The 20,882-nt window shown below is 36.7% G+C and overlaps 1 protein-coding gene across 2 annotated transcripts; it reads left to right on the top strand.

Annotated features, from left to right (window-relative positions):
• The first annotated feature begins 1,191 nt into the window (after positions 1 to 1,191).
• Positions 1,192 to 17,781, top strand: LOC127632859 (EF-hand and coiled-coil domain-containing protein 1-like). Of its 2 annotated transcripts, none has more exons than XM_052111670.1 (8): positions 1,192 to 2,195; positions 3,498 to 4,065; positions 6,579 to 6,691; positions 9,786 to 9,906; positions 10,004 to 10,151; positions 10,224 to 10,340; positions 15,911 to 15,980; positions 16,062 to 17,781. In XM_052111670.1, the coding sequence occupies exons 1-8, from the start codon at positions 1,637 to 1,639 to the stop codon at positions 16,211 to 16,213; spliced, it is 1,848 nt and encodes a 615-aa protein (XP_051967630.1). In that variant the 5' UTR covers positions 1,192 to 1,636; the 3' UTR covers positions 16,214 to 17,781. The 2 variants fall into 2 exon arrangements, with proteins under 2 accessions (XP_051967630.1, XP_051967629.1); XM_052111669.1 differs by having other exon boundaries at positions 9,783 to 9,906.
• Positions 17,782 to 20,882: the final 3,101 nt, after the last annotated feature.

The raw sequence follows: 20,882 nt of genomic DNA, 5'->3' as shown, positions 1-20,882 counted from the left end.
ATGGAATATATATTTCTTATTTTGTTGTTACTATACACGTCTCTGCTAAGCTAAAATTGACAAAAGTATTTCTTAATGTTTTGTGCCTTGTTTGTTAAATGGAAAACCTTACAATTTTGGTTTATGTATAATTTGATTGTTTTGAATTTAGGTTTATTTATATATCACAATACAGTATTTATAATAATGTATATAATCTATCTATCTATCTATCTATCTATCTATCTATCTATCTATCTATCTATCTATCTATCTATCTATCTATCTATCTATCTATCTATCTATCTATCTACCTACCTACCTACCTACCTACCTACCTACCTACCTACCTACCTACCTACCTACATACATACATACATACATATATATATATATATATATATATATATATATATATATATATATATATATATATATATATATACCTACAGTATCTATCTATCTATCTATCTATCTATCTATCTATCTATCTATCTATCTATCTATCTATCTATCTATCTATCTATCTATCTATCTATCTATCTATCTATCGCTAGATATACTATATCTATCTATCTATCTATCTATCTATCTATCTATCTATCTATCTATCTATCTATCTATCTATCTATCTATCTATCTATCTATCTATCTATCTATCTATCTATCTATCTATCTATCTATCTATCTATTTGCTAAGCTACAATTAAAACGGGTTATATCTAAATGGTCTGTGCCTTATTTGTCATGTTTGTCAAGTTTTTGTAATTAAAAAATGGTTTTCAAGTATTGTATATATATATATATATATATATATATATATATATATATATATATATATATATATATATATATATATATATATATATATATATAAAATTTGCCATCTACAAACTTCAGTATTCAGACTTCAGAGGCATTGTCAATACATCTGCATGGGTGTTACCGGATTCATTCCATTCTCTTGTACTGTGATAGGTTTCTGAGTCACGCTTGAGAACTGCCTCAAAGTGATATGTAAACTTAGACAAAAAGCTGCCATTTAAAAGAATCCCCATTACCTGTATTACGTTTCTTTCAGCTCTAGAGAAGCAGCTCACTTTCTTGGTCATGGTTCAAGAATGCTAAGCCTGAAGTGAGCTGTGATTCGACAGACCTTAAAGCTTTCACGCGTACTGGAACACACATCCTGCCTCTCCTGTCAACCCAAAGGGTGGAGTGAGTCTTTTGAAGAAACTCTACAACCACAAACCATGAAGGAAGAAGTCGGAGAGAGGATTTGATTGCAGTTTTAAAGTCAACAATATATTTTGGATTAAGATTTGGATACCATAATTTTATTTGATCACACTTATCATTGCAATTATTATTGTATTATGTATTTTCATTAGGATATGTGTATTTACATTGCAAATAATCTGTAGAGCAAAAAATGACTGTAATTACAATCTGTTAAATTACAGTAGATATTAATTATAATTACGTTATATGTTATTTTTAGCGTGTAACATTGTAATGCCAAGTGTAACAGTTTGTTTATAGCTAATGAACAAATTTAAGCATGTGTTGTAAATGCACAGAGATGTAAATTCACTCTAAAGGGTGGAAATATACATATCCGGATTTTCTTGCAGACTAGCAGTGGATATTCAAAATTATGCAGGTTTCACGGATCCGCGCTGCGCGTAAAAGCGAGTGGCTGAAATGCGCTCTCACCCACCACTTCAATCCTGATCCCGGTGTGGAAAACGAGATCGTGGTCTTGGCAACCGGTGTGGACCAGTATCTCCAGGAGGTTTTTCATCATCTCGCGTTTTATAAGGGCGATGATCTCGTATCCGATGAGGATTTTAGGATGTTGTGTTTGATTTTGGGGATCTCAATAAGCGCAGAAACGGAAAATGGCACAAAAGAGCACGAGGACATATGTTACGGACTTCCTCACGCGCTTAACTTCAAAGAGTTCCATGCTCGACTTTGTGGATTTTTCTCCATCAAAGCGCAGGAAGTACAGACGACAGGACGACTGCCCGTTAGTGAGGAGACAGAACTCATCGAGCGTGAAATTAGACTCCGTTGTCCCCGCGTCCGGAGGAGAAAGTGCGTGAGTTTTGACCTCTCTAAAGATCATCAGACAAGGAGGAGGTCATTGAGGGGATCTGGACAGACTCAGAATCTGGATCAGAGTCCGGCTTTGGAGTCCAGGAGGAACACTGGTAAGAGCTTAATTTATGGATTTATGAATTCATATTTCATAACCCGTTGGGGCAGGTGTAGCCAAGAAATTTAATGACTGTCTTTTCCCATACAAAATCGCAGAGCCTAAGGGAACCCCCCTTTAAATGATAATTAATAAAGCTTTAATAACGGGATTTATGGGAGTATAATGTCAATGCTTTCATGAAATTGCATGTGTTTTATGTAATTAATACTATTAGTAGGCCTATTATTAATCATATACAACACAAAATTATAATAATCACAATAAACTTAAAACAAGATTGTATCTAGTTACAAGAAATGTAACTTTGAATGAAAATAGTAAAGTAAATAATAATACAAATATTAAAACTTACAGGAATGTAATTAAATTAAATTAAAACATATTTTATTAGATGAAAAATATTTATAAATAATTTATTTTTATCTGAAATAATTGTTTTTAAATGAAAAATGTTATCATTTCTGGATTTCTAATTAAATAACAATACAATTATAGATAAATATATATAAATTCATTAGATATTATTTTTATTATTTATTTTTATTTTTTTATCTGGGTGGAGGAGGACGAATCTCAGTTACCTCAGCATCTGAGACCGTCAATCCGCGGTGGCTTGTTGAGTGGAAGCTTCACGCTAATCTCTGCGGCATCCACGCACAACTCACCACGTGCCCCACCAAGACCGAGGACCACATTATTGCAATCACCAGGAGGTTAACCCAACATGATTCTACCCACCCTAGCAACCGGGCAAACTGGTTGCTTAGGAAGCATGACTGGAGTCACTCAGCAATCCCTGGATTTGAACTTTGGTAGTCAGTGTCTTTATTTGTTGAGCTACCCAGGCCCTCAGAATTAAATTATTATTAAATAATGTAAATCAATTATACATAAATACATTTTTGTAGTTGATTCTAATTAATAATTTAAAATAATCATTAATTTATCTGTGTAATCTTTAACAAAATTAAATTAACAAAGCTTAAATTTATTCAAGTTGTATTAATTTAAATTTGTTACAAAATTACACAGTTTTGTGTACTTTGAATATTTAAAATTACATGTATTGTTTTTATATATTATATTATAATAACCAAATTAATGCAAAATCTTTATTTTAGTATTTTGTGTTTAAAAATACATATATATTATATTATATTATATTACAGTTAAAATAGAAAATTATTTCAGATCATTGATTAATAAATAATCTGTGTTTTTTAAGGTACTTTTTAAAGTATATTTTCAAATAGTAAATTTAGTCATAACTGAAGTTCTAATTTTACTATTGCAGTGTTGGATATTAACCCTCAGAGTAGATGGCAGGACCAGCTAGAGTTGGAAAACGGCAGTCTGAGAGAGCTGGTGGAGGACTTGCGTTCAGCTCTACAGAGCAGCGATGCACGGTGCATGGCACTGGAAGTGGCATTACGCCGAAAACAAATTCCACCACAACCAACTGCTGCAACCACACCTGGGAGAAAAGACTACAGTGTTTGGGCCAAAGCAAAAACCCAACAACCCAAACATAAGGAATGGGACTACAGAAGAAGCACGAAAGACCTCCAACGAGAGCTGGAACTGATTCGAGCGTCTCGTGATGGACAACTTGAGGAAGCCATTAGGTTCAACCAGAGGTTAGAGGAAGAGCTGATGGCTGCTTATAGAGAGCTCAGCAGGATGTGGGAGATGGTGGGTAGTGTCAAAAGAGAAAATGCCCGAATCAAGAAGAGGGCAGAGGAGGCTAGAGGGGCCCTGGCTGCAGGACTTGAGGGTGTAAGGGCCTTACAAGACCAGGCCCAACAAGCTGATCTGCTTCGAGACAGAGTACAGAATCTAGAAGTCCATCTGGAGAAGTTCAGGTTGACCTTTCATTTATTCACTGCCATAAATTCAGTCACACATATATATGTTAAAACTATGTGTTTTAAAAACAGACTGATCTCACTGTAAATTCAGCCTCAGGCGGTCGAAAGTTTTGCTGCTTAAAGGGGTCTGTGTTTACCGAAATTCAAACCACTGCCCCCAGTGGCCTAAGCTGGAAGTGTTGTTGAACAAATGGTGTGAGCTTTAGTTTTCGGGCAAAATGTCCACAGGGTGGCACCAAAAGCGTGTTGCTTTAAGTTGTAAATGATTTCATATAGCTTATTTTATTAAACCTACCCCCTAACCCAAACCCAAAACCAAATCATCAGTGGAGTAAAAATGTAATTTTAGAGGGAAAATGCAACCTCCGAATCACACTCACTTTGTTTATGTGAACGTGATTACTTCCTTATTTTCACTGGACCAATTACTAAAGACCATTTCATAGGTGGCCCCTACACTTTGGGACCCTATAGACAACTGCCAACTGCAAATATGAACCAATGCAGACCACAAAGGCGTTCCCTGCAGAGAAACCATAATCTACATGTAATCTTGAACAACTATAAGATATTTGACTACACTGATACTCCAAAGTGGCTCCTGGCTTTAGTTTGTGTATGATGAGTCAAGAATCAGGGGATGGTTACAAACATATTAGTAAAGATTTTAAAGCTTTGTAGGGCATGTTGCAAACATGTTTGATTTTCCATTGACAGATGTTAATGTCCTACCTTAATGCCATAGGACTGCATGGTTTCTTGCAGTTATTAGTCATTTGCTTTCAAGTGTATTACTGTAATCATAAAAAGCCTATATTACATTTTACTGTAACCTGAGCCTTAATATATTCTATTGTGTGTTTTGTGTGCTATATCCTAGATGGAAGTATTTGTTACACAAGTTAAAGCAGGAGTGTTGGACAGTCAAATCACAGAGTTTTTTTCAAGTCTAATTTTTGTCTCTTACACCTAATCCAGTTAAATAATGTGACAATCTAAATTATGCAGGCAATCCAAGGAATTATATACAGGAGGCTTACGCATACCAAACACAATTGTATGTGTAATTTCTGTGCAACTAGCATAACCAAACGAAAAAGCAAAAATAGTTTTGTCAAGCAGGTTTCCCAAACCCCCACTCTGTCTGTCACTGGTCAGCTAAACACATAGCCCCGCCCCAAACTCAAGTGATTGGTTGATGCGTTGAGCCATTGTTGCTATGCTAAGCAGTTAAAACGAACAGATAGATGTTTTGAAAAACACAAATCCAATGTTTACTCTTTTGGGAGAAAATAACTTACAAATGCCTTACTTATCTCTTCTGGGATAGTTCACCCAAAAATGAAAATTCTCACATCATTTACTGACCCTCATGCCATCCCAGATGTGTATGACTTTCTTTCTCCTGGTGAACACAAAAGAAGATTTTACAAGAATGTCTCAGCTCTGTAGGTCCATTTAATGCAAGTGAATGGTGATCAGACATTTGTAGCTAAAAGTAATCCATATGATTCAGTGGTTAATTCCATATCTTCAGAAGCAATATAATAGGTGTGGGTGAAAAACAGATACACATATAAGGCCTTTTTTTACTCTAAATCTCCACTTTTACATCTGAAAGTCACATGTGGTGCATGTTTTTTTTACGTTCACATCTGAAAGTTAATGTGAAAGTGGAGGTTTAGAGTAAAAAAGGATTTGAATATTTTTCTGTTTCTCACTCACACTTTTTATACCGTTTCTGAAGATATGGATTTAACCAGTGGAGTCATATGGCTTACTTATATGTTTCCTTTATGTGATTTTTGGAGCTATAAAAGTCTGATCACAATTCACTTGCATTGTATGGATGTACAGAGCTGAGATATTCTTCTAAAAATCTTCTTTTGTGTTTTGCTGAAGTAAGAAAGTCATACACATCTGAGATGGCATGAGGGTGAGTAAATGACGAGAGAATTTTCATTTTGGTGTGAACTATCCTAAGTTTGACACAGCTCATTATTCTCTATGTTCTGTGAGCTTTAAAGAATCCTAGAACCAAAATGATAATCTGAATTGAATAAGATGATCTGAAGAACCTATAATGTTACAAGTTTTTTAACCTCCAAAGAACCATATAGACAAATATTGTTAGAAACATTTTTCCTGGCCAGATGCCAGTGCTAGTAAATTCAGTTCCCATTTATCCTGCAGTCAATCATGTAAATAGATGGCTTTCAGTAGATGCTTAGCAGATTAATGACTGGGTTATTATTTCATTATTTCCTACTCTCTGTGTTGTGATGTAATACTCATTTCCTCACCTGAAAAGGCACGTTGAAACCTGCAAGATTCCTTGCTAAAAAAAAATCCACATAGTCTGCAGGGGCAATATCCAAACTTGTTCATGCGTCATCATCTTTTGCCATGTGATCATCAGGTTTTAATTTCAGGGTCCTGGCTCACCTGATAGAAGTTAATATTTGGTTATATCAAAGTAACTGTGCATTATTTTGGTTTGCTTTTAGGGCCATGTGCACCTGCAGGGAGCTGAATATGAACAGAACAGACATACTTGTAGAGCCATGTGAGTCTGGATTTCCTTCCTCCACCAGTCTAAATGATGCCTTCATCAGAAGAGGTATGAAGATTCTAAAATAAAATGTTTGTCCACTTACAGTAGCATTGGTAGTCAACCCCTGATGGTAGATGCTGTAATTACCTTCCTAGTCTCATAAAATCACATTCTTTTAGCAAAATTATTTTTACATGGCTTGTTGTTCGTATATGAATGTAACCAAAAACGGAAGTCCTTTTCAATTGTTCAGGAGTGAGAACTTTATTTGTTAAATGTGGTTAACCAGTTAATAACTGGTTAATTTAGTTCTGATAACTTTTATCATGAAACCAAAGTCTAAATGGTTTGTCAAAGTTAATTTTAGGAATTACACAACTTCCTGTTGCCCAAAAAAATAGGCTTCTTTCTTTTCAGTTGAACATGATAAGCATATGCTTTGATTCTGAGGAAAACTCCTGCAACACACATTTCTTTGCCTTAATGCATATTGTGGTTAGCGTTCTATGATTCATGAAGGCCTTTTAGACTACTATACATGATTACTATGTATACATGCATGGTTAATCCAGATACAAAGAAAAATATCAAGTAAAAAGTATATTTCTCAGTTGTTTCCGAGTCTTCACTGAATTATTGTTGGATATGATGCATAAATACAGATTGATGCTGATGGATTGTAGCCTAGAAGCATATTAGTCTTTAAAAAATAATAAAAATAATTAAATAATTATTCAATGTTTAAAATAAAATAATGTGGTCACTTTGGGAAAAATCAAATGGCTTATTTCCACTTATTTTGGTTGAGGCATGTCCCTTAATTTGAACATGGCCAGGCTAGGTCCTTTTTTTTCTTGAGAGATCTGGTAACACTGCAGTTGGTATGTCACCCAACCTTAGCACAGTGTACTGTCATTTACAAAAAAAAAAGAATGTTATTTGTCGTTCTTTAATTTCGCTCGTACTGGTTACCAATTAGAAATGAGGCAGCGGAATGCCAGAACTGGAGCAAAACACTTATAGTTTCTGCTCAGATGGACCCTTATGAAAACATAGTTTGTAGTCCCTGCACACAAATCACAGCTAAAACAGCAGATTCTCAGTTCATAAACACATACTTTTTTGCCCTGTCCCTTACACAAAGCTATCTTATGACATCAAAGCACTATAATGTATAGCTTGTAAGATGATACATTTAATGTTTGCATTAGAAAACCAACTACATTTACAAGCTTGTTCATGTGTAATAGAAAACTGCACGCTAGCTGAACTGATAGAGTGTGTGGAAAGGACATGGGTATGAGTCCCGAAAAGCACGCAAGTCGACACATGAGTTAAAAGTGTCATAGAAGCAACACAAAATTATGCGATTGCTTCAGCAATTGCGTCTTTCATCTCACATTTGCTTTTTATGACACTATCTTTTAGCTTTAGGTTTAAGGTTTAGGGTAGGGAGGAAGGTTTTGTTGATTTAAAACTCGAAAGAGCATTAAAGAGATTAAAATGTTTACTTCTCTCATAATTTACTCATTCTCATACATTCCAGATGTGTATGACTTTCTTTCTTCTACAGAACACAAATTATGATTTTTAGAAGAAAATTTCAGCTCTGTTGGTCCATACAATGCAAGTGAATGGGTGCCAAAAATGTGATGCTCCAAAAAGCACATAAAGGCAACATAAAAGTAATACATATGACTCCTGTCTTTTTATCCATATCTTCAGAAGTGATATGATAGGTGATAAGAAACAGATGAATATTCAAAGTATTTCTTTGTTTGAAAAGGTTCTCCCTGCCCAGTATGGGGCGGTATGCATGAACAATGTGAATCACCAAAAACACAAGAAGAAGAATGTGAAAGTGACCTGTTTCTCACACACACCTTTCATATCGCTTCTGAAGATAGTGATTTAACCACTAGAGTCTTTGGATTAATTTTCTGCTACCTTATGTGATATTTGGAGCTTCAAAATGTTGGCACCCATTGCATTGTATGGACCAAAAGAGCTGAGAAATTGTTCTAAAAATCTTCATTTGAGTTCAGCAGATGAAAGAAAGTCATTTACATCACTGGGATGGCATAAGGGTGAGTAAACGATAATGATAATGATAATTAAATTTTTTAGGTGAACTAGTTCTTTAACCTAAAAATATTATATTATATCTGTTTCGAGAAAATATAAATCGCTTTTAGTGCCACACATGGGAAATGTCACCTTGGAACTGGCGCGGTATTTGTAAGGAGCCACGCAGTATCATTTTTCATGAATGTCATCACAGTCATGTAATTTGCTGGTGTTAACTGCACCATTATGCCGGCAAAAGGTATGTTTTTCCATTGATGGCAATTCAAAAGTAGCTGTGCTTTCTGATTAAATAAATTCTTGCATACAACATAAGTCACAAAATTTCATTATATTCTGGTAGATATTTCACCATTACTCGATTTTTGGGAGGGTTCTTAACAGTGTGAAATAGACTTGTTTATTTCCTGTTTGCTTCAGGGGGTTCTGAATAATAAAGGTATCCTTGTTGTAGTCCAAAATCTCAGAAAAGGATTAGAATTTACAAACTTTTGGGTTCCCTTTGGATTGTACTATAGGTTTTTATAATGGCCCTTTTTGATTTATAAGTAAAATAACGTCTGTGGTAAAGATTTGTGAAGATACTTTGACATAGATGTTTTTTTCTTCAACATAAATTACAATCGTAACCCAAACGTGAATTTTAAAGCCGTGGTGTGTTTTAAAAAAGCTTATTCTGAACAAGTTACTAAATAAGGACTACAATGGTTTTCCTTTTTTAGGCATGTCCTCTCATCTGCTTGCGCTAGTTGTAGTCCTTATTTAGCAACTTGTTTTATTAAACCACGTGAGCTTCAAACTTTTTTGAGGTATGACCGTGTGTAATTTATTTTCTAGGACAAAATATCCAAGTATCGTCATGTAATGTTTACCAAAGACCTTATTTTACTCATAAATTATAATAACTGGAAATCCAGATGGAACCCATGGCAAATTAGCCTATCGGGGTGGCCTACAAATTGACATCACGACTGAACAGATCTATATTAGTACTGTATTAGAATAATTTGGTTGAGGCATTAATGAGAGTGGTCATGTGATGTTTATGTGGTCATGTGACATCTCTTTACAGAAGAGGGCCTGCAGAGGTCAGTTGAAGGTCGGGCTGCTTCTGATGAGGAAGAGGAGGAAATAGGGGTGGATGAAGGACAGTGCTGTCTCCTGGAGGTAAAACGATTGATCAACAGATTGCATGGGTGAATATATTTTTGGTTTCTTTTCCCCTTTGTCACAAACACAAAAATTTACGTTTGGGATCATCCGATGTGTTCACATGCTCATGTTCTCCTACAGGTGTCAAAAAACTGCTATTTGTCACTGGCTCGTTTCTCAGAAGACTTCTTCTAACAGCAGAGAACTCCACGGATCTCCTGGACTGAGAGAAACCAAAGGACAAGTGTGGATTTCTCAAGCAGATGAAAAGGCACACAAACCTGTAAAGGTGAGAGCTGAAAAGAAACGAATACTATAACGTCTACACTGTCTTCTCTAATGCCTGTCTGTCCTCTCTCAGATACAGCAAAAAGACAGGAACAGTTTAAGACAGGAAGTTCAGATGGTGGATACAGAGAGAGAACATAGATCACTGCTGGATGAGAGACTCATTTTACCACTGCATCTACGAGATAAGGTAAGAATGAAAGGAACAGTTCACCCAGAAAATTAAAACTCATTATTTACTAACTCTCAAACCTGTATGACTTTCTTTTTTATGTTGATTTTCTGTCTTCCGGATCCCCTTGCATAAGTTTAAGCACTCTGAGTATACTCTTTTTACTGTGAGCAAATATGAACACGTTATGAATATGAATCTCTCAAAGCACTTCATTGTGATGGGTGTGAGTGCCACTGCCCTGTAGTCAACTGCCTTTATGACTACAGACCAGTGCTTTGACAGGCTGGTGCTTAAGCACATTAAGGACATCACCCCAATAAAGCTGGACCCCTTACAATTTGCCTACTGCATAACAGATCTACTGAGGAATCCATATCTCTTGCATTGCATACCACACTGGCTCACCTGGAAAACAGAAACAGCTATGCCAGAGTACTTTTTGTCAATTACAGCTCAGCATTTAACACAGTCATTCCATCAAAACTCATACAGAAGCTGCTTAATCTAGGACTCTGACCCACTTTATGCAACTGGATACTGGACTGTCTCACTGGCAGACCCCAGCATGTGCGAACAGTCCTCATCTCTTATCCTCAACACAGGGAAGTGTGCTGAGCTCACTACTGTACACCCTGTACACCCATGACTTTGATGATGACACCACCGTAGTAGGCTTGATCACAAACAAAATGAGACAGCCTACAGGGAGGAAGAAGTGGTGCCAGAGTAACAACCTTGCTCTCAATATCAGCAAAACAAAGGAGCTGGTTATTGGCTTCCGGAAACAGGGAACATTGCATGCACCCATCTACATAGGAGATGATGCTGTTGAGAGGGAAAACAGTTTTACATTTCTTGGTGTCACACTAACTTCTAACCTTAAGTGGACTGACCATGTAAAGGATGCCATCAAAAAAGCTCACCAACATCTTCACTTCCTCAGACGTCTGAGGAAAACTTGGTTGTCCACAGCAGTCATGACCAGTATCTTCAGGTGCGCTGTTGAATCCATTCACACCGGAGGCATTACATCCTGGTACAGCAGCTGCTCATCACAGGACAAGCCTGCTCTACAAAGGGTGGTGAAAACAGCTCAAAGAATAATAGGTACACGTCTCTGCGCAATCCAAGAAATCCACTCTAAACGCTGTCTCAGGAAACATGAAAGCATCATGAAGGACATCATTTTTCTCCTTTCTCCCCTTATGGAAGCGGATCAGGTGCATCAGCACACTCACATAAATATACAGGAACAGCATCTACCCCACTGCTATACCTCCCTGAAATTTGTTTTTTCAGGGTGGGATGTCTGGCAAATAATCTTCACAGATATAGTGTAGTTATTCGCATTTACATTATACAATTTAAAAAAAAAAGCATGCATCAGCTCCATAGTGCCAATATTTTAGAGAGTTGAGATGACCGTAATTTGACAGTGCCCCACCCATCAATATTTAACAAGTGGGTGCATGACATGAGGCTATGAACTGAGGTGAACTACATTGATATCATAAACTACTTTAAATTGTTATGACAGCCAGCAACTGCACAAGTTGAGCCTGAACTAATTTTTACTCCAACTAACTCTTAAAATGGTTGTTATTCTCTGTCTGGAACACTTGTATCGGTAGTTTTATCCTGCTTCTTATGGTGAACGAAACCAGCAGAGATTAGAATTATCATGGCAGGTAATTATTATCGGCAGGAAAGCTGTCAATACTTTGGTCTTTATGCGAATCACAAAATTAGATATTTTAATGAATAATCGCAGGCAATCAAATAAATGCAATGGCAGTGGAAAGTGACTCAATTTAAAACTTAAAAAAGGAACCAAAATTACCTGTGACAGGGCAGAGGGCGGGGCGGGGTTGTGCTTATACACACCGGTCCCTTATCAGGCTAATTAAGCCTCCGAGAGGGATAAAGGCAGATTGCGGACGGTGGTGCGACGAGAGAGAGATAGTTTACGGATATGTCCGTCATGTGTGTGTGTTTGTCTTTTATCTAAGTTAATCATTCAAATATTGTTTATATTGCCAAGCTGGTTTGCACCTCCTCCTTTCCATTGAACTGCTTTGCAGTTTAAGCAACTAATACGCCACATTTTCAGTCCTCTGAAGGCATACGATAAGTCTTGGTGAGAAACAACATGAAATGTAAGTCGTTTACCCCTATTAGAGAAGCTCGTTCGCAGTGAGCACGTTCTTTATTGTTCAAAACAACTCACATATTGCCTGAAATTAGCTTTTCCCATAGTGCTCATGAACGTGCCACAACATCAAGATTTTCGCTGAATTTTTTTTAACTAAAAAACCTATCATATGTCTTTAGGAGACTTGGAATATACTGTAATGCACAAAAGCTACAGTTAACACTCAAAAATATATTTTAGCCTATTTTTTAAATTTGTACATTTCAATTTCATAATAGTTCCATAAAATTAACAATTTGTTTTTATATTATTTTAAGGATTACTCAATTCAATTGATGGAATTTTGTTATGTGTGATGATGCTGATGGCAGTGATGAAGATGATGATGATGATGATGATGTGATGAACCCAAGTGCAATTTATTATCAAAAGTGAAATCCAACAACCCTAACTACAAACGTGAAACTTAAACATAAACATGAACTTGACTAAACTAGACTTAAACCTGACTTGACTTGACTTAAACCTGACTTGACTTGACTTGACTTAAACCTGACTTGATTTGACTTAAACCTGATTTGACTAGAACAACAAAGATACTCACAATACCTGACAAAAGACAAACACAAGGGCAAACACAAGGGCTTAAATACAGTGACATGTTAACAAGTAAACAAGACAACCAATCACAAGACTAAACTATAAACAAGATAACAAGACTAAATGAACTTAAACCAATAAAAAGACAAGACTAATAACAAAGTAATCAACCAATGAACAGAATAAAACATGACATTATAAAATTGAAATGTGTAAATATTAAAATGATGATAAAGTGATAGTTAGAGGTTATTTAAGACCATATTGATGTTCTTAGTTATATTCTAGGCCACATACTGTACATTATAAAAAGTGTGTTGTTGATTTTCTTCTTCAGGTAACCTAAAAATAATGTGCTTCATGTAGTAACAAGTAAATTAACTGGTTTGTGAAAATTCTTTTTATTTAATATGGCTAAATTACCTCACAAGTTAAGTTACACCAAATAAGGAACTTTTTATGGCTTAGATCAAGTATAGGTACTTGAGGTAACACTTGCAGATTGCTTTTGTGATGAAATGACTTGTCAAGCAAAACCACACTTGCTAGCTTGTACCATATATGAAAACAATGAAGACGCTATCAAAATTATTAAATTTTATCCACTTCTTTTACAACCAATTGATGATAACGAAAGGAAGCAAAGTACAAGTGTTAATGCAGTTAAATAAAGACATTCCGACTCACCATGTTTTGCTACTTCCTTTTGCTAGTCAGTGACAGATGGTAAATTTAGAATTTATGGGGAAGGGGTATTCTCATTCAAGAGAGCATAATATTACATTTTAATACACCAGTGGATCTAAAAATAGTCATCAATATATTTCCCAGAACAGAAAGACTGTACATGTTAAATGTTTACACTGTAATTCACTGTGAAAAGGGGTAACCAAAATGTTTTTTACCATAAGGAGCTAATTGTACTTACGTAATCTTACCTTTAAAATGAGTTCAGCCATGACAACTCTGGAAAGATTTAGCATGGTAATGTGTGTGTGGCACATTAATAGGATATTGGTCTGAGTGGACTATCGACTGATAGAACATTCACTGACATACCGAGTCCTGTTATTTTACACTTTCACTCATTGGTTAAAGCAATCATGGCTGATTGTGAATGCTAAATTTCTACAATATCAACTGAAACTGAAAACTATTGATTTTAAATGTTGCTGCATCCAAGCTACTAGGTGTCAGTATAAGTCCAAATTGACATAAAGACAAACACAAGACATAGTGCATCGAGCATGTATGACATGCTGCTGCACAATCAGATATGAATACCATTCCCATGTAGCAGATCTAGACAGATGGAGCTGGGGAGGTGGAGGGTTTTAGAGAAAACGGTCAGAGTGCACTGCATTTAAACTGGCTTTAAGGGGATTCAGATGGGCAAGGAGGAGGTGAGAACCGGCTTGGCAATATAAATAATAGTTTTAATGATAAACTTAAAAAGACACAAACACACACATGACGGACATGCCCGTAATTCTCTCTCTCTCGAACGGTCGTCACCGGCCGCCTTTATCCCTCGCTCGCCCCATCAGGCTGATTGGGGACCGGGCGTACGACATTCCAGCCTGGCCCCGGCCCCCCTCGAAGGAGTGCTCGAGGACCGTCGCGTGGTCCTCGAGCACTCCTCCACCCTCTTCGGTGGACAACAGCCGCTCCTCCCCAGGCGGACCGGAGTCAAACCTCCGACCCCCAGTGGACAGAACGCCCCTCCGCTTTTCTGGTGGTACATGAGGACATTCCTCTGCCCCTGGCAGCGGCCCTACAGCTCCAGGCGATCGGGGAGCTACTTCCCTCCTCCCCTCGCGGACGGCGGTCTTCCCTCGACCCCTCCGCGTTTCTGGGGACGGCAGGGCACTCCTCCGCCCCTGGCAGTGGCTCCATCGTTCCAGGTGGTCGGGGAATCCAGTTCCCACTCACCCTGCGGACAACGGCCGTTCCCCACGTCCGGGAGGTCGGGCTACTCCGTCACCCGGCAGATGGCAGCGGCGCTCCCCGGGTGGACGGCAGTGTCGAGGAATCTGCGACGGGCATCCCTCCTCCTTCCCGGGTTTCGACACCAATGTAAGGGGATTCAGATGGGAAAGGAGGAGGCGAGAACCGGCTTGGCAATATAAATAATAGTTTTAATGATAAACTTAAAAAGACACAAACACACACATGACGGACATGCCCGTAATTCTCTCTCTCTCTCGAACCGTCGTCACCGGCCGCCTTTATCCCTCGCTCGCCCCATCAGGCCGTTTGGGGACCGGGCGTACAACATTCAAGCCCGGCCCCGCCCCCCTCCACTCCATAATAAATGTTAGGCAAAGAGAGAGTACACAAGTTGATTGGCTACACGATTACACGTCAAAAGACCAAACAGCTTACACCATGTGAGCCGATTATCTTAACATGTCACATGTGATCGAGCTGATAACAATTTCAAAGAACCTATCATCTTGCACCATTTAGAGTTACATGCCTAAACTTAGTTATATTTGTTGGTTTATATAATGTGTTCAGGATTATTTAGTGGTGTCAATTTATATTTTTTACTTGAATCAAACCATTTCATTTAGATGTTACCACAGTTTTATTTTCAGTGCTGCTAAAAGTAAATGTGGTCAGCATTTTGGAGTACACTTACATAGATGACCGCAAAGCTAACAGACAAAAAAAAGGTATAACTCAACATAAAATAATCTCTGAAGCATGTTTGTTTAGTTATTTATAAAGAGTTTATACACTTAGGGGAATGTCCATTCTGCCACCTTGTGGTTTAAACTGCTTAATGCACCTTTCTTTCCTAAACAAAGTTTGTTTTGATCCCTCACAGAGAGTCTCTCACAAAGTTTTGGGGAAAATTCTAATCAACACGCTAGACCTGTGTACCAGAAAAGGCCCCGGTAAGCTCCTTTCCTTTCTTTTATTTATACTTTTATCCTAAAGTCCTGGATAACACACTAATTCCCCTCTTTGTACTATAGACTGCACCCCAGTTTTCATTGTAGTGGACACGCTGTGCCAGCAGCTCCTTTCCAGTCAACTCCTAGATGGAGAGGAGTTCAGCGCCGGGGCTCGACCTTCTGTGACCCTAGGTCACCGAAATATGTCCAACCCCCTTCTGATGTCCTGTTGAGAGTGGTACAGATGTCACATCACCGACAAAGATCTTCACTTAAACCATTGTACGTCTGTGTTTGTGCGTTTATTTACATAAACATCTGCTTCAGATATGAGCATGTGCTCACATGGTACTTCAATTGTTTGAGAAACAGTTGACACTTATGACTTTCTTACAAAATCACTTTATGTTATATTGATTGCTAAGCTAATAACAATAAAACATTTTGTACAAAATTAAGAAATAAGCATATTTATTCCAAAATTACAGTATTTCAATATTCTTATTTGACCTATTTTCGAATTATTCAGCTTGTAGATAAATGTGAATGAGTCACTGATATCTGTTGAATGCCACTGAAACTTAGATATGACATCACTGCATGTGACAGTGTCACATTTCCATTCCCCACTGTTACAATGCTTCGGCTCATTGAGACAAGGGAAAAACCAATGCATTATATATAAGACTTTCCTTATAAAAGTCAGACACACTCTGTTCAGGACACAGCATTTCTATGTGGATGTCAGAGGGTAAACTATCTAAATCATTAAGATTCTTTAAGAAAAATCTGGAAAGTTTGTCTCCTTTCATCTCCCATTCATTGTCCAGACAAGCTCATTGTCAGACATACTCATTGTTATCCATGTCAATCCCATTTATTCCTCCCAATCCGACTGAGCCTCTCTTGTTCTGGAAACATATCTGCTGAGTTATGCATCTGGTTAATTCACTTAAATCATCTGCACTGATTGATAAGGTTCTGAACATTATCTCTTTAATACACTCTGATAGTAAAGAGCCAATAGATTTGGTGACATTGTGATACACCGGAGAAAATACCTGATGCAAGGCCATGGAAAATGACGTCAACTGAATTGGTTCTTAATGTGTGAAACAACACTTTAAATGGAAGATTACAAGTTTTCTCTTGTAATCATGTTGAAATGTTTAGTTTGCACGGCTTCCTGGAATATTTGATTTGGATAGGCTAATATTAGCATTATGTGGCCAAATATTTGTGACTGCTGGACTGTACCCAATGACTGTTGTGTCCCCACTGTAAAAAAATATTTTGTCAGTGAACCTAAAAATGTGTCTCATGTGGTAACGTCTAAATGAACTGGTTTTATTCACATCAAAAATGTTATTTAACATGATTACATAAACCTCACAAATTAAGTTACACCAACAAAAGTAGTATTCCACAACTGCAGTTTACTTCTTTTTCCAACAGGCAACCAATTTCCTGTATAATGTAGCTGTGCTATTTTAATGTTTTTCATATTACTCTGAGGACTTTTTCAAACTGAATATTTTAAGTTGTTTTACAGTACATCTTGCTAAGTAGTTGTGTAATAAGCAGAATAATACAGTCAGTCGGTCACAAAATCACAAAATAAAACCCTTCAGACCCTTACATTGGGGCCTATGTAATTATTGATCCCTTAACAATGAGCTGTAAATATCAGTAGGATACATCCCTCTTTGTCCTAGTCAACTTTCATGAAAAGTCTGTGGCAGTGTTAATTTTCATTAAAGTGTTTCATTAAAGTCATAGTTTTTGTCTTTTGATGAAACTGTCTTTAAAATAAAGTCAATATTTCAGCACGTCGTTTTCATTTGTCAATTTTACTTGGCTAAAATGGCATATCATTTTAGTCAACAAAAATAACATGTTTTAGTTGACATAAAAATGACTATAACATGTATCAATCTGTAGTAGATGAAACTTTAACCAAATATTGAAATATTTAAAAAATGTATAAACACATTTTGTAATAATTAAACTGATTAGCACGCTAAGCTAATGCTGCCTACAGCTAACCACTTGTAATCAATTAGCCTTAAAGGGGTCATGACATGAGGCGTAACATTTTACATAAAGGAGTTCATTGTGCTATAAAAACTTACTCTAAGTTTCAGAACTCAAAACTTTCTTCTCACTGCAAAAAGAGCATTTGTTGAAACCAAACTGCCAAAATGACTTTTTCTCTACTGCATCTACATTGTGACGTCACACTGTGGTAGATATTTCAATCTGACTGCCTCCATAACAAGGCAGTTTGCATAACGCGGTGGCTCATTTCAGCTCATCGGCCCGTTGTGGCAAGAAAAATGCCTGGTATGCCAGATTACCAATCCAGCCCTGGATGAACCCTGACTTCAGCGAGTAGCCTCATTTCATTTAATTCCTAGATGACGTGAACTCCAAGCATAAAACGGAGCTGGACATTTAAGTATTTTCACTGCAGGATATGTCTGTATATGCAATATACAATAAATGTACAAGAGGATGTTAAGAGGAATTCTTTGTGTATCAATCAATGGCTATGATTTCACAGACCCTAACCACATCCTCCACAGTTTTAGCCTTAAATGTGTTGAGTTAATATGTGTTTTTAATAAAAATTGTATGCCCTTTCTTATATGCTGAAATTAGAATTTTCCTGACCACTGACTTATATTTTTTTTTTTTCTTTTTGATAATTTGTCCTTTATCTTATTTATGTACACATTTTGGTTGGTTTATATGTATTTATTTTTCCTTCCTTCACCTGTAGTTGATTTTATGACTGATTGTATTCATACATTGTTTGATATTATCGAACATTAATATAGAAAAAAATCCACAGTTTTAGCCCATTTGTGGACTTTTCGGTCCTTTATCCACCATAGGCACATTTTCCAACTTATATCAATGTTAAATTAGCGATCTGGAACGATTTCAACCTGAGGCCATCTGACCGGCTTAAATACAGGACTCATAATTTTATCTTTAAATACGGGACAATCCCATATTTTACAGGATGGGTGGCAACCCTAAAACACCCTACAGTTAGCATGCAAACTGACTGTGATGTATAGCTATCATAGCATGTGATATGCTAACTATGCAAAACAAACCATTTTCTTTTGAACTATTGGTGGCGCTGTCACAAATCTGCTTGGGTTTCCTCAGAACGTGATGTCGATGAATTTTCGTTTAAATTTAACAAAGCGTCTAAAAGATACTAAACTTGATATTAAATTTCAAAATGGTGGAAGGCAATATGGCTGACTACTAAAAATTGTGGTAATGCCGAAATCCTCATGACCATGACCCTCATAACTTCATGATTTTAGGCAAAACTGTTCAAAAGTTATGTGGAAATATTTTTTGCATTTCTTGATGAAAAAAAGTGAATATTTATACTTTATACCTTTAAAGGCTTTGGTCAAGAGGCTATTAATTCTCACCTCTATCAGTGTGCCAACATCATCATTTTCCAATGAATGGATCATAGAGCTGCCATAGACTCTCATGGCAGAGGAAGCTAAGAAAAACACTAAGGGCCTTAAGTCCCCATATGTTTAAAAGATCAAATTTAACATCAATGAGACATAATATATTAACTGTCTAAACATGAGGAATTCACAGTAGAGTAACTTCTAAAAGTAAATAATACTTAGTTATATTCATAATATGCTATTATTTCAGGAGCGTTTTCAGGACAGTTTTTTCATTGTCCTCTCATTTATCCTTGATGACAGTGGCAAATTCTACGGCAATAGACAAGCAAAAGGCAGTGGTATGAAATATAATCTTTTATTTCCAGCAATTTACAGGTACCTCTGGTTAAGTCTCTTTGACAGTGTAAGATTGAAGAAGCTGTGGCAAAATTGTTGGGGTAGGGTTGTAAAACATGGGAAAAACGATGTACATGCAGTGGAACACATCAGATAATCAGGCAGCTACAATTTCTAGCAGGACAGTCTGTAACTTTCTTTGGATATTTTTTTCCACTTCTTCTAGTTGGTCATAAAGGGGCTCAATTTAACTAAACGAAGGTTAAATGTTCTTTTAGGATGTTCAAATATCATCCATTTTAATCTGGTCTAAATATAAATTATGTGGAAATATCTGACAAATTAGACAACCCACAAGCAAACAATCCTATTTTTATAATCCCTCATCTGGGGTTTTCAGTGGTGTTGCTTTGAATAACTTTACCACCGATACATTTGCCCTACGAGAATACAGCAGACGGTATAATTAAATCAAATGAATACAGTATGAAAATCAACTCAGTTAATTAATAAAGCTCAAAAGAAGAAACCACTAATCAGAATTTCTATAAAGTCTATGCGGCAAGCCTTGCTTCTGAGTGGTTAAGGCATATTAAGCTCAAATTCACTGAACCAGGTTTGAGTGTGAGGTTGTGCTGGAACTTAGGCACCAAACTTGTATATATTTGTTAAAGTTTACCAAAGAAAAATAATTACTGATAAACAGACAGTAAACAACTCTAGTGGTCCAATGCAAAAAAAACAAACAAACAAAAAAAACACACTGAACAAAATAAAACAATAAACAACTTATTTATAGAATAAATATATTATGTACAAATAGCTTTGTCACATCTATAGAAATAAATAAAACAAAGCCTCCCATCCCCTGAAGAAATATTCTAGAGAGCTGTCATTATACAATGGCAGCACCAGTTCAGTTGCACAGTAATATTCAGGATGTTTGAATGAATAATTAAGAACATTTCTATGCACACAACACACAGAACTTTGCACAAGTGCGACCTCTTGTGGCAATTTATGACATTAAAGTACATCTTGTGCACAGTGATCGTCTGTATAATGAAATTAAACATGCCTGTCAGAATGGATATGACACTAAATCTCCCAAAAA

Source organism: Xyrauchen texanus, chromosome 39, assembly GCF_025860055.1.
Source record: "Xyrauchen texanus isolate HMW12.3.18 chromosome 39, RBS_HiC_50CHRs, whole genome shotgun sequence".
NCBI lineage: Eukaryota > Metazoa > Chordata > Actinopteri > Cypriniformes > Catostomidae > Xyrauchen > Xyrauchen texanus.
Note: the sequence above shows the minus strand (reverse complement) of the source record. Positions and strands in the feature narration are given on the sequence as shown.